The sequence below is a fragment of the Juglans microcarpa x Juglans regia genome, chromosome 4D, assembly GCF_004785595.1.
Source record: "Juglans microcarpa x Juglans regia isolate MS1-56 chromosome 4D, Jm3101_v1.0, whole genome shotgun sequence".
In the NCBI taxonomy this organism is placed as follows: Eukaryota; Viridiplantae; Streptophyta; class Magnoliopsida; order Fagales; family Juglandaceae; genus Juglans; species Juglans microcarpa x Juglans regia.
The window spans coordinates 8,731,511-8,750,176 of record NC_054600.1 but is presented as its reverse complement, the minus strand read 5'-3'; the positions used below and the strand labels follow the sequence as shown (position 1 = coordinate 8,750,176).

Sequence of the window (18,666 nt, the reverse complement as noted above, 5' to 3'; positions counted from 1 at the left end):
CATTGCGACTGAGCAGGCCAACCATCCAAAGAATAAAAGCACTGAGGTTTCCTAATTCTGAGAATGACAAGAAAAACACCTGGATTTGAGCTTGAAGCAGGTAGGAAGCTTCTGGCATCCATATCAATACAATATAACAAATCTGAAGCTGATGGAATGAATTGATCATATTTTTCGGAACTCTATCCCCCGCTATGCTGATAATAAAACCATCCATGATTAGTTCATCACCCACCATGATTAGGCAGCTAACATTGACAATTATTAGCTGATTAACTAACCGCTAATGGTTTTGTTACATTATTGAGCAATATTAGTATCCGTCATCGGGACTATGCAATGGTCGATACTTCACTCTTATGTTCTTTTATTTATATATCACAAACACTTATGTACATATTGGTCGTTAACATCGTATTATAACATATTGGTTGTTATTCACATATCAAAAAACGAAGTACTCGAGGAAATCATCCACAGTTCTCTCAAGAAACTTCCAATCGAGTTCATAGGATCATCTTGCTGCACAGCAAACACCCTGGAAAGGCAAACAGAAATTATTTCAAGAAAACACAAGCAAACAAACAAGAAAAAAAATGGGCTTGGGGAAGTGACATTACTAATTGAAGTGAATGGCCAAAATCTTGCACGTTTCCATCTTTTAGAGTAGAAACGGCCTAAATTTAACGTAAGAGAAAGAGACGAGCTACGTACCTGATGTCAAAACTAGACTAATCTTCATTTCCCTTGTTGATTTGGTATTCAAACTCCTTTATTCACCTGCGAGAAGCAAACGGCTAAATTTCACTAAGGTTTGCATCACGTACAATGAAATACCAATTTGTTCCAAAGCAGGAGAGAGAACCTAGGAACAAATCACCTTTCGTTTAGTAATATGTAAGGGAATATAGACAGATTACACTAACCCCTAGGGGTTGGCTCAAGAAGTAAAGGCCTTGGTTTTGGTGGGATGCTCCCTCCAGGTCTAAGGTTCAAATCCTCTTGGGTGTTTACAATTTCTAGGGGCAATTCGACCAGGGGGAACTTTCATTTGAATTACCCAAGGTGCACTTGCGGGAAACACCTTGCCGAGGGCCTGTGCACCTCTGGGATTAGTGAAGACTTTGTTCCCGGACACTCAGTGCCAATAAAAATACACACACACACACACACACACACATATATATACAGATTACACTACTTTTGTCTGCCTAAAAGCTAAGAAGTATTACCAGCGTTGTTTACTATCTAAGACCTACCATCCTAATAGATCCACAAGGCCTAGAACTTACAGTATAAAAACCATTGCTTGGGTACTCCATGTATCACCTACTCTTGTAAGGAAACAGAAGCTGCTTACCATTTCATGTTTAACAAGTGTTTACCATCATTGATTGAAACATCTATTCCCAAGTCTGGCGGGCAAGAAGCAAATATTAAAATTGTTTGGTAGTATGGATGGTATATTAGGAATGGAAGCACAAAAACACGATCCTCACATAACTATATAAATCTTGACACAGAAAGTAAATCAAAAAATAAATCTTGACACAGAAGCAAGAATGTTCCCATTTTAAGTTTATGGCTGGTAGAAAATTGATTGTCATTAATTTATCGGATTAAAGATAACACTGGCCAATGCCACTTGATACATTGACTTATATCAACCTGCAGTTAATAGCTCCTATAGCAGCATAAAGACTCCCATGTAAAGTGGAGTACGTGAACACAATCTAACAATATATGTTTGGTCTTGAAATCTTGATCACAGGGCTCCCAAATCTCCTTTAAGAATTCAGTTAAAGGCTTGGATTGACTAGTTTATCATTATCCCACCATAACTATTTTTCACCAGATTTTTTTAAGTGATATTTTTCACCAGATTTAACTCAAAGGCAATAGAATAGTGTCCATCTTTTCATGCCAAGTAGTGCAAGTGATCTACCAGGTTAGAACTATGCTCAAAACTTTCCCATACAAGTTACGAGATGGCATTCAGTATGTGAGTCATCAAAGAGATCTAGAGTCGCAGCATGAGACAATGGAGTGTGACCAGCATGCAAGTATAGATAACCAAGCCTTGAAATTAACACAGCATCATTTGAATGAAATGCATTACAGAATTTTTTGGGTGGCAGACTCAGACCATCCACACCATAAATTTAATGTGCTATTAACAATTCAAATTAACAACAAAATGGTTTTTTGATCAGTCAAATTAGCAACAGATTATGATCCGAATAGAGAGAAAATGTATGATGCTCATTCTGCCTGAAATATTCAATAAAGAAAATCAACATTGCTCCATTAAAACTAAAACTACAACTTACCTCAGAATATACACTTTTGGTTCCTAAATCATGCTTGCACACTGGACAGAATGTCCCCGACTTACTCAACCATGAATTCACACAGCTTGAATGAAATTCTGTAACAAGAGTTCGAGTTAATTAGCTCGCATCTAAAAACTCTGGATGTCTAGAAAGATGACTTTATACAAAATGTACTTCTCAGTTTGGATGGAATGATGTACCAAATGTGAACTGTCTCTGCTTCATAAAATCATAACCAACAAAAGAATGTGGCAGCATATGATAAACCGAAAATATTTACATCTGAACGTTTGCAAGTGCATAATATTTCTAACTATATGAAATTCTGTATTGTAAAGGGTGGTTCAATGACAAGCTGAATGGTTCAATTCTTTTTCCATCAGAAAGCTTCTTCTAGTTCTTCTCAAAACCTATGTGGTACTCTTATGATTGAAGTGACTTGAGAGTTCCAGCTCATGACATACAAGATCATTAGGTAAAAAAGTATGCAACATTATGCTTGGTAATCTAGTTTTGGATAGTAGCATTCCCAAGACTACGAACTCCATGGATTTCCAGAAAAAGAAAGATAGAAAAAGTATGCCACCGTATGATGCAAGCCTGGCAAGAAAACTCAACCGTAATTGCTCATAATCTAAATCAAGTGGCTAGAGTCCTACCATGTCGGCAGGGCAGAACTTTAAGAATTTCCCCATCTTTGTAATCCTCCAGGCAAATGGCACAAGTTTCATTAGTATGGCAATCCCTGGGATGTGCAGAGCCAAATGTGAAGCAGGGTAGAGCTTCCACAGTCTCAGTATCCACACTTTGAGAGCGAAGATACATTGTTTGTGAATATAATAAGCGTCTGGGTGTATAGAAGACTAACACCACAATAGCACATATGACAGTAAAAGAGATCAAAGATATTGTCAACACCGTCCATGCTGATTCATAATGCGATGAGAAGATGCAGCACTCGCCTTTTTCCTTTTGAGCATACTTATTTAGAATTTCACCAGTTGCCTTTGAAACAAAAACTGCATGCACCGTAATGTTTCCAGGGTTTATCATCACTGCAAGCAAGAGACAGCCCGACATCCAAAATAGCTTAAACTTCACCATTCGTTTCAGTGGAAATAGTTGCATGCCTATAACTCCTAAGATTTTATGCCTCCATTTATATCATTTGCTAATAAAAAAGAGGGACTTTATGGTGTCTATTCAATCCATTTCTCCAAGAAGAAAACAAAAAAAGTCTAAACATTAGAGATTAATATTCAAAAGAAACATTTGACTAGAAACAATAATTGTATGAAACCATATGCCTATGCATTTTAGAAACAAGAAAGTAATATATTGATAAAAGGAAATTCCAATCAATTCAGTAGTACATCAATTCGGTACGTTATAAATGAAATGCAACAAAGAGAGGATTCAAGGGACAATAAGACTCACTGTATACCAAATTTCCCTTGTTTCGATCATCATAGACAATTACGGCACGAAAGCCGGCATTTTGAGCGTTTCGGACCTTTTCCTCGAACGCGCATCCACCCCTAATTATCAAAGCCAATCTCGTTTCTTCAGTTTCATTGGATCGAACACCAAATTGTAGTGCAGAGCAAGCGTTCGGAGGATCTGCTATGTGCAATGCTCCACATACACCAGAGCTACTGATAGCAACAGCTAAAAAAAAAAAAAAACACTTAATGTTTTATATTTTCCAAGAAAACAAATAAATTTATAAATCTTAAACAAAGTAACGTTAGATATGACATGTGATTTCGGACAGAGCTCGCTCAATCAAATACGTCCATAGCAGCCTCCGTCTTCTTTTCTGAAGCGGCTTTCTCGCGGAAATTCTTGAATGGCTTAAATTGAAGCGAACAGTGGAATTTGGGCAAAGGCTAGAGTAAAGTCAGTTTTGTTTCTTGCCGACTAATTGGTAATAACAACACCCAGCAACCCATTGTAGGTAAGAGTCATCAATTTATTTTCGGCAAGTTACCCATGTTTTCTCAGCAGCCAAACAAGCACGAGGGAGAGAGGAAAAAAGTAGTTACCATATTTAGCAGGAAGGTCGGGGAAAGAGGCGTGCAAGGGATTGAGAAAAACGGTGGCAGACGTAAGTGGGATGGCATATGAAACGAAAGCTAAGAATCCAAATATGGCTTCCCCCATCTTTTCTCTTCCCCTCCGTTTCTTCCTTTCGCTGACGGCTCTACGTCTGCTAGTTCAGAATTACAGACCAAAATAGTACTTTGAAAGCTGGAAATGGTATTAGCAAATTAGGCCGGTTTGGATACGGTATCATTTCATATCATCTAATCTCATCTTATTTCATCTCATTATTACAATTTTTTTAAATTTTTATACAATATATATAATAAATAATTTAATTTTTTCAAATTCTAAAATAATAATAATATCAAAAAAAATATTTTAACAATACTTTAATTAACTTTTAACTTTCATTTAATTAATCTCGTTTATTTTTTCAGATAATATAAAATGAGATGAGTTAAAATAAAAATTAAAAATTAAATAAAATATTATTAGAATATATTTCTTTAATATTATTTTTATTTTGAGATTTAAAAATATTAAATTATTTATTTTATTTTATATATAAATTTAAAAATATTATAATAAAAAATAAAATAAAATAAAAATAATTGTAAAATAAACGAGGGCTAAGGCGTGATTTATTAGGAGAAAAACTAGACAAAGTTATCATTTATTTTTGGGCAATGCTACTCTGCCGCCCAGTATTTATTATTGGGCGCGCCGCCCAGTCTGTTTTTTTTTTTTTTTTTACTTTTTTCATTTCACATTTTTTTAATACATTTAAATATTTTTAAAAAATAAAAAAAATATATGTCAATACACTTAAAAACACTTTCTTAATCATTAAGTAAAAAAAAAAAAAAATTGCCAAGCAGTCAAAAACAACGATCAAGTTGGGATGGCATACTAGTATTTTCCTTTATCTGTTTGCTTGTCTTGCAGACGGTGCAATAACTAATGAGTAATAACTAATGAGTGGGGCTACTATACTGCCCCACTCTTACCACACTGGCTGGTAAGTCAGCGTTAATTTTTTTTTTTCTTTTCATATTTTTTTAATACATTTAAATATTTTAAAAAATAAAAAAATACACCAATACATACACCAATAAACACTTTCTTAATCACTAAGTTAAAAAAAAAAAAAAATTTGCCAAACGGTAAAAAAGAACGGTCAAGTTAGAATGGCATACTAGTGTTTTTCATAACTAATACCGGAAAATAATTATAATATCACGTTAACAAAGAAAAATTTTGTTAACGTTTTCTCAATTATAATGCTCTGTAAACTGTTGCTTTATCTTGCATCGAATGATTAAAAAAATAAGTAAGAATAGTTTTACCATCATTTTATTTTATATTACATAATGACGTGAGAATGATAATTTAAAATAATGAATGTCACTTTTCTATTAACAAATATTATAGAATGGATTTAACTTCAAACAGGAGCTAGTGTACACCCTCTAGTTTAAACGTGACACCTATGCTTTTTTGACAAATGATAAAATAAACACACATTAGTTTACATTCACTAAAATCAAAACTAATTAAATCTAATTTTTAAAATAATGTTGGTTATAACTTGTATAGCCGCTCTTGGTGGCACCTCCGACACCAAAATTGCCAAATCTGACGGTATTTGATGCTTGGAATTGCTGAATGGCAGATTCAGCGAGAAGTGTTGGATCCACCCCTTAAGATATAGTATACGAGTCGCTACACTGTCATCCTCTCCAAGGGTGCACTAACAATATGGGGCGAGACCAACAGGTATAGATATGAAATCTCATTGTTCTTAATGAATAAGGAAGAATTGATGAGGTAGGCATTTAGTTCGTTGAACGAGGCCTTGCATTCATCAACCAAGACTTGCATCTTCCTTAACACTTTCAAGAATGGAAGGCTCTTGTCTATGGCGCAATAACTAAATCAGCTAAGAGTCACGACCTACTTGATGAGCTGCTAGATATCGTTGAGCTTTTGTGTGGTCTCCATCTCATGACACTGATATTTTCCAGGTTGACCTCAATTCCCTTTTTTGAGACCATGAAACCAAGGGGTATTCTAGATGATATCCAAAAGCCACAATTTAAAAGGTTGAGCTTCACTGAAGTAGTATGTGGAGTGCTCCCCTCAAGTCCTCAACATGGCATAGTTACCAGAAAGTTGTCCAAATACACTTCCACAATATGCCTTATTTGCCGACAAAACATCCTATTTATTAGCCTTTGATAAGTCGTTGTTGCGTTTTTCAATCCAAATAACATGAGTTTGTAGCATCACAACCCCTTGTTAGTTACGAACATAATCTTTTCTTGGTCAATTTGGCTTAGCTTAATCTGGTTGTATCCGAAAAAAGTCCATGAAGTTGAGGAGCTTGTGCCCAAATGTTGATTTCACTATAAAGTCGATTCACGATAATGTGGAGTTATCCTTTGGATAGGTCTTGTTTAGATCGATAAGGTCCACACACATTCTCTATTTTGTATTACTTTTTTTTACCAACACCACATTTGACTAACGAGTTCAGGTAGTACACTTCTCTAATGAACCTTGCTTGCATTAGCTTATGGACTTTTTCAACTATTACTTCATGGACTTTTTCTTCAATCCAAATAAAATGAGGTTGTAGCATCACAACGCCTTGTCAATTATGAACATAATCTTTTCTTGGTCAATTTGGCTTAGCTTAATCTGGTTGTATCCGAAAAAAGTCCATGAAGTTGAGGAGCTTGCGCCCAAATGTAGATTTCACTATAAAGTCGATTCACGATAATGTGGAGTTATCCTTTGGACATGTCTTGTTTAGATCAATAAGGTCCACACACATTCTCTATTTTGTATTACTTTTTTTACCAACACCACATTTGACTAACGAGTTCGGGTAGTACACTTCTCTAATGAACCTTGCTTGCATTAGCTTATGGACTTTTTCAACTATTACTTCATGGACTTTTTCTTCAATCCAAATAACATGAGGTTGTAGCATCACAACCCCTTGTCAGTTATGAACATAATCTTTTCTTGGTCAATTTGACTTAGCTTAATCTGGTTGTATCCGAAAAAAGTCCATGAAGTTGAGGAGCTTGTGCCCAAATGTAGATTTCACTATAAAGTCGATTCACGATAATGTGGAGTTATCCTTTGGACAAGTCTTGTTTAGATCGATAAGGTCCACACACATTCTCTATTTTATATTACTCTTTTTTACCAACACCACATTTGACTAACGAGTTCTGGTAGGACACTTCTCTAATGAACCTTGCTTGCATTAGCTTATGGACTTTTTCTTACTTCATGGACTTTTTCTTCAATCCAAATAACATGAGGTTGTAGCATCACAACCCCTTGTCAGTTATGAACATAATCTTTTATAGGTCAATTTGGCTTAGCTTAATCTGGATATATCCGAAAAAAGTCCATGAAGTTGAGGAGCTTGTGCCCAAATGTAGATTTCATTATAAAGTCGATTCACGATAATGTAGAGTTATCCTTTGGACGAGCATTGTTTAGATCAATAAGGTCCACACACATTCTCTATTTTGCATTACTCTTTTTTACTAACACCACATTTGACTAACAAGTTCGGATTTTATGGTACAATAATATGTCTCCATCTCTTTTGATTAATAATAGCTTATAATGTCTTTTTATTTAATTTAAGGTACATAGGAGTGAGATTTCATGAAACGAATTGAACCATTATACTCGTAGGAATATTTAAGATTTTATGGTGTAATAAGAAGTCTCGAGATTTTTTAGGTGAATAGTAACACCTAAGAGAGTGCCATGTGGGAACTAGTTCAAACAGTTGTCAAATTATCACATAGGATGTCCAAATTTACTTAGAATCACTAGAATTACTTTTTGGTTGGGCATATGACACAACCCTAGCCACTCATATGAATAGTGTTAAGACACTTGTCACATGGAGGACAAAAATGAAGGAGATGAAGGCTAAATTAAGCCATGTGATCATGCAACCTATGCCAAATACTATTCCATCCAACCAAAACATTATTTGATTAGCTAAAAAGAGGGTTTCAACCCTAATGAAACTCCAAATCCTTGAGAGTCAACCAAAACCCTAAATCATTGGAGAAAATCAAAATCCCAAACTTGGTTTCCAAACCCTAAACCACCCGGTTTTGATTAGGTCTCGTTTGTTTTCACAAAACATTTCAACTCATCTCATCTAATCTAATCATTGCAACTTTATCAAATTCTCATACAAAATAAAATAAACAATTCAATTTTTTCAAATTTCAAAACAAAAATAATATTAAAAAAATTTATTATAACAATATTTTATTCAATTTTTAACTTTCATCTCAACTCATCTAATCTCATTTGCGAAAACAAACAAGGTCTTAAGTATTTAAATACTTGGTTAAATCACTTGCACATACTATTAACCACTCAAGTACACTCTCTTAAATCTTGGTAATTATATATGACCAAGAATAATTTGATTCGGACTTAACCCAAACCTTAACCTTAAATGAAATCCCGTTGAAATCCCTAATTGAGCCAACTCTGTTAAGCCCATCTTTGGCCCCCTGAAACCACGACCTAGTCCAAGCTTCTTAAGCAAGATTCTTCCTCCATCCAAGGCCACCCTTTGGCTGACATGCCACCTCATGGCTAGTCTCAAAAAATGGCTTGATGGCAATAAAAAAGGCTACACAAAGCAGCCCATCAATTCGGCCATACAAGTAGCTGGAAATCAGCTGCTGTGCAGCCCATTTTCCTCCATCATTTTGGTTGCCACCTCCATGTCAGCCCTTCCTTATACCCCACGCCCCTCACCATTTCAGCCCCTACTTAGCCCCATTTCACCTTTTTTTCTAGAGAGAAACGGAGAGAGAGTTGAGAGGCAGTTTCTGGGCAACTTTTTGGTTGCTCCATTCCAGCTCTTTGTGAGTATTTTCTATTATTCAATCCTCTTGTATTTTATTCTATATTGAGTCTAGTTTATGTGCATGTGTGTTGATGAAATTTTAGTAGAGTTTCAATTCATAAAAGTTGAGTTTGGAGATGCAAAGGTTCTGTTTTGACAGTTTCTAATGTTCATTAATGAACCTTGAATGTCAATATTATTTTAATGAAATAATGTGTGGATCTCGACTTGATGAAGTACTTAATTGATTTATATACATGTTAGGATGTGAATAAAAGCATGATACGTTTTTATAAAATAGTTTTGCATGATCTTCAAAGTCATAGAATCTGAATGACTCAAAATAGTTTCTATTTTGGAGTATTTTGTGATTTTGGTTCTAGAAACTTGATCTAATGTTTTTGATATTCATATGTGTTATTTTTAAGGCTTATATATATATTTGTGTTAAGGTTTTATTTTTGATGTGTTGTGGTTTAGATCTTTGATGGAATGTTGTTATACATGCAAGAGTTTGTATAAAACTCAATCTAGAGGCTCTCGGGTATGATATATGTTTTTGATGAAATGTTTGTCAAGTCATGATAGATTTATTGCTTAGATCAAGGAAGAACTTGAATGTGTAGTATATGGTTGTATTTCTTGAATATTTTTGCATGAAAATCAAGGATCTAGTGATTTTGTTTCGAGTCCAAAGCATGCAATACTCGGTTTCATGGTTGTTGTGCAAATCGATTGCATTAAGCAATGATTCATGATTTTCGGTTGTTTAATCAAGCATACTAACACTTAGTTTTGAATTATGAGTATGTTAGGAGAGTTATTTATTCACTTTCAGAGTTCTTGGAGTTGATTTGAAAGTACTAGGCCAAGAATATTAGGGGTTAGAACCTAAATTTGGTGTTTTGGCATTTTCCTTGATGTAGTGAGCTTGAGTTTTCACGAAATGTATAAATTGGTGTTTTAGCATGATTTTAAAACTAAAAATGCGATTTTTTATAGTTAATAAATTTGGTTTAAGCATGTTAGTATTTTATAAGGTCAAGTAGCAACAAAATGTGATTTTTGGGCTAATACCTGAATTGGCCTAAGCATATTTTGCTTAGTTTTGTCTTGTTTTAAATTTTTCTGAGTTGATATTCGGATTTAAGATAAATTTTGGTAATATTTGAAATTCGTATGCAAAACCTTATTTTAGGGGCAAGTTTGTAATTTTCCACATATAGAGGGGTAACTTTGAAAATTTATCCTGAAGTTACCAAGTCTTATGTTTATAAGAAATTAGTGAAATATTCTATCCTTAGAAAATATCTCGTTTCAATTCAAGTATTTTTTACATTATTCTATATCACTGTAAGTTAGCTTCTAACTTACTTTCAGTATTATTAAATATGTGTGGTGGTAAGAAATCATTTTCATGTTTATTATTCTCATTGGTAAGAAATCATTTTCATGTTTATTATGCTCATTATAAATTGTTATAATATGTTATGCCATGTCATTTATTACAGTACATGCTTATTTGTTATATGCCATGTCATTTGTCACATGGTCATTTCGTTACATGTCATGCCATGTTATATGCATTGAGTATGTTATGAAATATTTTCAAGTCATTTTGAGTCTTTTATTTTTATTATGACCCCAAATGATGAAGAGTTATCCTAGTGGAACTCTTTTGTCCATACTGAAATGTTTAAACTAGTTGTAGAATCCCCTAGGTTTATAAAGTACCGTCAATATGTTTCAAATAGTATCTAAGTAATCGGTTGAAGAGTGAAGTCAGGCACACAACACCAGTGGTACCAACTGCACGTTTTAACAGTTTTATCAATTCAGTTATAATGATGTGCTCACAGTTGGCGCAGATGTTTGTGTTTTGATGTGATACTAGCAGGAACATATGACCATTGGAGAGTTGTGGAGCATTTACAGTTTTACATTTAATCAAACATGTATATGTTAAACAAGATCTCATGTTCATGTCAAGTTCAAGTCAAGCTTATGTTATGATTTATGTCAAGTCACGTTATTTTCAAGTCAAATACATGTCATGCTATTTGCCAAGTCATGTCACGCATATTCATGTCCATCTCATGAAGCATACATGTCATTTATTATCATGTATGCATATTCATATTGTTAGGAGGTTGGGAGCTTGCTGAGATATCATAATCTTACTGTAACAGTCCCAATTACCATTCCAAAAGGAACGGTAGACGATGTGTCAGCATCTGGAGAACCCATGCATGGCAGACTAGACGAGATCGAACAGACCATAGCGTGACGATGAAGAGCTAATAGCATCGATTCTCCATTTTTTGGATGTGATTGTAGATATCATAGCTGAGCAGTGTGAGCGGCTCAACAATTTTGTGCAATAGTTTTTATTTCAAGTCTGTATTTATGGAGCACTGTCTCCAATACTTATTTTGTTACAGACATATTGGACAGGTGTTGTAACATTTTGGATATTTGTTTATTATGAAAATATGAACCATATTTATGTTTTTGGGATATAGTATTTTTGGTACATTGTGTATTGCTAAAAAAATTATTCACTGTAAATATTGCATATTGTTAGATGCATGCAAAGTGCACTACATCTTTAACTGTCATGAATGGAGATATGTGACATTATGTTGTATGTTCTAACGCTTTCAAATTCTATCAAATCTCAAGTGGAGCACGCGGGCATCACACAATATTAGGTAACGATAAATGACTCTTAGTGGTAAGGCAATATTAGATATTGAGGAGTATTCAACTAAGTAATAAGTGATAAGTGTAGTTAAATAAGTGTTATCACTTTATAGAATTTTACTTGTATTTAGATTTTCTTATTATAAATATACACACTTAGCAGCATAACAATGAGTGCTACAATTCCCATAAATTTCTTATTTCTTTCGTGGTACTTGAGCTTGCCTAGGTTAGCTACCATTTTCAAGTCCTATGGTCACCTCTCACACTGCTGCAACAACCTTTGTAGTAGCCAATATGTCACTCAACTTATACCTGCCAAGCTAGATGGAAAAAACTATCTACCTTGAGTCTCAAAATTCCTCCTTGCACTTTGCAGCAATGATCTGTTGGAAATTGTAGATGGTAGTGAGTCCTGTCCAAATCAGTATCTCACTCTTTCAAAGAATGATACACTTGCCACAACCAACCCTTTATTTTTGGTTTGGAAAAAGAAAGACCGATTTTTGTTAAGTCAAATCAATGCCAGCTTGTTTGAAAATGTCATATATATATATATATATTTTTTTTTTATAGGGAAAACCAATCTTCATTCATATAATAAATAGATTACAAAGAAGAATCAATCCAAAGGAAATTAGCAATTACATCGAGGTAATAACCCCACCATAAACTAATTTTTGAGACACTCAAACCAAGCTTGGCAAGAGTATGAGCTACTGTATTGCAACTTCTGTATGCATGTTTTAGAACATATGTTTGAAATTGATGCATTAACTTCCTGACTTCACTGACAATGTTCTCTATGGTGGCCATAGACTGTCCATTTCAATTGAACTCATTTACAACCAAGAGAGAATCTGATTCAATTGACATATGATGGATACCAAGATGAAGACACAGATGTAACTCCCTTGAATCTCTCAATACAACACCTATACCTGCCACAGATCCATCTTGAGAAAAGGCTCCATCTACATTCAATTTGAAAGTGTCAGGTGGTGGGATTTCCCATCTTTTGTATATCTTTGAAAATGTCATATCTTTTGTATATAGACTTAATACTTCTCAACAAGTCTGTAGCTTCCTTGCATCTAGGTTTGCATATCAAATCAAGGATAGCACACTTTAAAAGCCAGCTACATACACTTTGTCAGGCTATCTTAAGGGGGAAGAAAGAAGATCATCCAAGGGGATTCAAAATGAGGGATAAGAAAGGGAGTCGGCGCCCTATTTGAGTAAAATGGCTTCCTATGACACTACCATGACCATATGTATGCCCCATCTCAGGACCAATCGGAGTCGGTCATATTTTTACTATTTTGCCCTTGCTTAGTAGTAAACCCATTAAGTGAAAAGTTACAAAATCCCTTGAACTTGCCCACTTTGATCTTTGGTGTTCACTTGTTGCATCTCTAAGTGGCTGAAAGTATTATATCATATTTCTGGATAATTTTTCGAGATTACCCTGGATATTTCCTATTAAACACAAATCTGACTCTTTTACAACCTTTCTTAAGTTCAAATGCTTAAAGGTCTGTTTGAAAACACAACTATTCTCAAATATTCTCTAATACTCCTAAAGATTTCCTTTCTAGACATCACTCAAACATAAAACACTTTTAATTTCAAATCTTCTACTTTTTTATCTAATCATTACCTAATCATTACAACTTTTCCAACTCCTAAACAAAACACAAAAAATAATATTACTTTTTCAAATTAAAAAAAAATAATATTCAAATAACTTTTAACTTTATAATACTTTTATTTAACATTTTCTTTCTCATTTTTTCAAAATTCAATAAAATATTTTAACTAAAACCATACTACCATTCACAGATATATTGAGATATTCTACTTATTCAAATGGGGCTTAAATGTCTGCAATATGATGGAGGAGGATAATACCTCTCCAATCAGTTCACCAACTTTCTATCCACCAATGGCCTAATGTACAAAGTGTCATGTCCACACACACCACAACAAAATGGAGTGGCAAAAAAAAAAGCACAAGCATGTTGCAGAAGTATGACTCACACTCTTTAATTTCTACCTAAACAATTCTGGGTTGAAACTTTCAACACAACCCTTTATTTGATAAATAGATTATCTAGTCTTGTGTTAAATAATATGTCCCCGTATGAAGTCTTACTTCAAAAAGATACCTAATTACAGTGTATAGTACTCTTAAAACCTTTGGATGTGCCTATTATCACCTTCTCAAACCATAGATAGAACACAAACTAACATTCAAGTAACAAAAATGCATCTTTCTCGGTTATAGCTCAAACTACAAATGATAACGATGTCTTGAACTTCACTCCAATAGAGTTTATTTGAGTCGTCATATCGTGTTTGATGAACTATAATTTCCAAGAAAGGAACTGCTTCCATCCTAACTAGGACCCTATGCGACTGTTGCTACTTCAAAGGAAAACATCTCTCATCATACTCAAGGTGAAGTTCAGGTAAACACTCTCATTCTTCTTGTCACTGACCTTGCTACTATTTAATGCTCTCTTACATTTTCTCTTGAGTCTAAACTGCGTGAGCATGTATCACAACCATATGCACGGCCTGATCCTAATATTTCCTCCACTATACAGTTTGAATCCCATAATGAGTCTTTCTCTCCTTCACAAGATGTACAACCCCAAACACAGTGTATTCACCCTATGACTACCCGAGCAAAATCAAGTGTCCGTTGTCCCAAAAAAATTCCAGATTATCAGCTTATTACACCATTAAACATCCTTTGTGTGACTTGCATGCCTTCATTATTCCTAATGAACTATCTTCTTACTCTGAAGTTGCTAAGTTCAAAGATTGGCATGCTACCATAAAGGTTGAATATGAGGCACTATAAGCCAACTAAACATGGAGCCTCTTTTGGCTCTCAATTTCATGGCCTCAATTGTTGATTGCTCTTTGTTCATATATTCTAAAAAGTACAACAAGAACTTGCCATGAAGGACTTGGGACTACTAAGTTATTTCTTAGGCATCAAAGTTGACCATCTTGACACCTAGCTGAACCTAACTCAAAGTAAATACATTGTGGACCTGCTACATAGATCAAGAATGGTTGGAGGCAAACCGTGTGCCACACCTATTGCCTCTGGTGTGAAGTTAACCTAATATGTAGGTGATCCCCTCCTTGATCCTACTAAAAATCGAAGTATAGTTGGAAGCCTATATTATTACACCCTCACAGGCTTTAGATAGCCTTCCTTGAAAATCAATTGTGTCAATACATGCATATTCCCACATCAATACATTGGTCAACAACTAAAAGGGTACTCAAATATCTCAAAGGATTACTACATAGAGGTTTACTTTACAGCAAAGGCACCCTTGATTTACGTGCCTTTTGTAACTCAGATTGGGCTGGAAGTATTGATGATCAACTACTAGATATGCATTCTTCTTTGGTTCCTACCTCGTCTCTTGGAATGCCAATAAACAATCAGTGGTGTCGTGTTCAAGTACCAAGTCAGAATATAGAGCAATGGTTTAGTCACAACATAACTCTGTTGGTTACAAATGCTACTTTGTGACCTTGGTGTTCATCTTTCCAAGCCTCCTATGCTATGGTGTGACAACCTTGGAGCATTGTCTCTTGCATCTAATCCAATCTTCTATATAAGGATAAAGCAAGCTATTATTTATTGAAGTTGGTCAGAAATTTTAAATAGACCCAATGGTGTATTAAATAAGGCCTGACTTATTTACGAAGTCTAAGCCCATAAACTGTTCAATTTCAAACACACTAAGGTTCAGTTTGGATTGAGAAATATTCTCGATCTATCTTATATCATCTCATCATTACAACTTTCATAAAATTTCACATATAATATAATAAATAATTCAACTTTTTTAAATTTCAAAAGAATAATAATATTAAAAATAATATTCTAACAATATTTTATTCAACTTTCAACTCAACTCATCTCATCTCAACTCATTATCCAAACCTAACCTTACGTTACAATTCTACAGTCATTTTCACAATAAAATTATAAGACTTGACTATCATTTATCAATATTTGTGCTCCAATCCGTTAGCCATGTATGCACTATTTCTCTTCCCCTTTGCAAAAAGGAAAAGTCTGAAGGCAAGCAATGATGCGAACCGATGCGCACCGAAGTGCTGACCTGGAACAGTTTTAATGAAACGAACCGTTTGAGAGGGAGACATACAATTTTCATGGCTGACTTCATTTGGGCGGGATTTGAAGTTATAATCAAAACAATTGTTCAAAACGCACAGTTTTGAAACAACCGAGGAGACGATGCCCTCTTCTTCTCTGGTTTTGCCCCAGCGCTGCTTCTCACCTCTGGTTGGAGCCCGCTTCTCTCTTCTCTGTCTTTTGCCCCGAAGCACACGCAGTCTGCTTCTCTTCAAGCCATCGAAAGCTCCCATTTCTCTTGCCTAATCTCTTCTCTAGTTTAAACCCCAAATCTTGGTCCGAGCCCTAATCTTGTCGGCCTGCCTTCGTTGCGCCTCTTCCCTAAGAAGACAGCTGTGGCCACCGGTTCTCTCTCTCTCTCTCTCTCTCTCTGTGTAACAATCAAATGCAGTTGATTAATTTTGTGTTGTGTATATATTTTGATGTTGTGGTTTTTATTTTGATTTTGTGGTTTTTTGAAGTTAGGTTTTGAAGTTAGGTTTTGAATTTAGGTTTGAAACATGGTCATTCGCATCCAAGGTGCGTGTTATACATTGAAGGTTGTTAGATGTACATTTATGTCAGCGGGAAATATAGAATAGAAACTTGATCTTGTTCGAGGCCATTGAATATGTCCAGTACTAATGGATATCTATATGCTTCCGCATCCTATAAATAATGCATTTTTGTCTGAATATCTAGATCATTTAAAGTATATAGGTTCATTTTGTATCTCAAGTTGAGCAAGCTGGTGATTTCAGTATTTGAGTAGAGTGGTGACATCCCGATATTTTGTCCTGTCTGTCAATGTGGTTTAGATGAGATTAAATTAAGTAAATTTGTCATGACTGCAATTGTCAATGAATTTGAACTGATTATATGTTGTGCTTGTGGATAAATAATCCTTTTCTAAAAAAAAAAAGAAAGGAAGAAAAGAAATATGAAGCAGTATTGTGTATTTATTAAGATTCTCAATAACTTTGAGACAATGACTTTTGTGTCTAAAGTGGCAGCAATTATAGTTTAGATCTCAAGATTTATGGGCGTTTGAGACAAATCCTTGTATGAGTTTGAAACATACAAGGATTTTCTCAGTTCACAATACCAACTAAGTTTTGGTAACTTAGTATGAAACAAACACTGAGCTAACTTAAGTTTTGCTAGAACTCCTCAGAGAATCCAAAGGAACTTGATAAAGTTTTCTCAGTTCAATTTCTACGAACAACTTCAAACATCTTGTTCAATTAGAACCAGAGAAACAATAAACACTCAAAAGCTAAAATAAAGAAATAAAAATAAACTAATAACTCCAAACTAACTCAGTGTTTCAGTTGAAAGGGAACCAACTTAGCAAAGTGTGATGTAAAATTGAATATTTTCAAGTTTTGAGAAAGAGACAAGTAATACCTAGCCAGAGCAGGTCGCTTCCTATCAGGCTGACCTTCTTCAGCTGAAGTACCATCCAGACTGTGGACAGTGAGTGGATGAATTCTGGGATTTTTAGCATTTTAATTAGACTCATTAAGAGGTTGTTGGAGACCTCATCATTGGGTCAGTTGGTTCACAACCATCCCCATCGCACATTAAGAGGCTGTTTGGAGACCTCATCATCGGATGTATATAGAACTACGCCATTTTTGTTTTGTTGCAAAGTTTTGATAATTTGCAAAGTTTTTGTAATGTAGAACTGAGCTAATATTTAAAGTTTTGCAAAGTAATATTCAAAGTTGGGAACATGTTTGTGGAAGCCCGCTTCTTCGTTAGGATGTCATCGTCAGCTTCTTCATGGACTTCGGCGAACAACCCAATGTGCACTTGTTGGAAGCCCGCAAAACTTAGAACATCGAATACGCCAAGAAATCCGGGCCGATCATTTTGTGGGTGTCCAAACTACAATACGAAGGTAAATATTTTTTTATTTTTATTTTTAAATTTGACGTGCATTTTGGTTTCTACAAAAGTTTAATATTTTACGTTTGTTTCTTTATAATCAAGGATTACCACACTGCAGCTATTTCAAATGGGCAAATTACAGTGAGGAAAGAGAAAAAGATCTTATGAAGATAGAAATTGAGTTGTTAAAGAATGAGGAAGAGCTTCGAAGAAGAGATGAAGAGATTGTGAAGTATAAGTTGGGAATCCATAACGACCAACTTGATATTCAAAGGCAACAAGCAAAGATCCGGCGTGAACGCACACTACTTAAAATCTCTTGGATTATTTTTATATTAATTTCATTGTATTGCATCTGTAAACAATGAAACCATATTACTTGAGGGAAATTTGTATATACTTTTGTGGCCTTTGTTGTGTATAACCTTAAGCAACTAGTTGAGAAATTGAGTTGTATGAAGCTAGAAATGTGATCTTTATGAGAATTTATTATTTATACCTTTGGTCATGGGTGTCATAAATTGATTATTCTGACATGGAAAATAATGAAACTCGAGAATATGGAAACCATGGCAAATATAGAAACTCAAGAATAATGAAACTTGACATTATTT

The 18,666-nt window shown here is 34.7% G+C and overlaps 2 protein-coding genes across 2 annotated transcripts; one reads left to right on the top strand and one right to left on the bottom strand.

Annotated features, from left to right (window-relative positions):
* Positions 1-350: 350 nt before the first annotated feature.
* On the bottom strand, positions 351-4,574 carry LOC121260059 (receptor homology region, transmembrane domain- and RING domain-containing protein 1). Its single transcript, XM_041161917.1, has 6 exons — positions 4,379-4,574; positions 3,771-4,001; positions 2,993-3,388; positions 2,331-2,428; positions 715-780; positions 351-538 (listed from the first exon to the last, which is right to left on the bottom strand). Exons 1-5 carry the CDS (start codon positions 4,494-4,496, stop codon positions 763-765), a joined length of 861 nt encoding a protein of 286 aa, XP_041017851.1. The 5' UTR covers positions 4,497-4,574; the 3' UTR covers positions 351-538; positions 715-762.
* Positions 4,575-16,280: 11,706 nt separating this feature from the next.
* Positions 16,281-18,508, top strand: LOC121260060. Its single transcript, XM_041161918.1, has 3 exons — positions 16,281-16,416; positions 17,922-18,062; positions 18,195-18,508. Exons 1-3 carry the CDS (start codon positions 16,283-16,285, stop codon positions 18,418-18,420), a joined length of 501 nt encoding a protein of 166 aa, XP_041017852.1. The 5' UTR covers positions 16,281-16,282; the 3' UTR covers positions 18,421-18,508.
* The last annotated feature ends 158 nt before the right edge of the window (positions 18,509-18,666 follow it).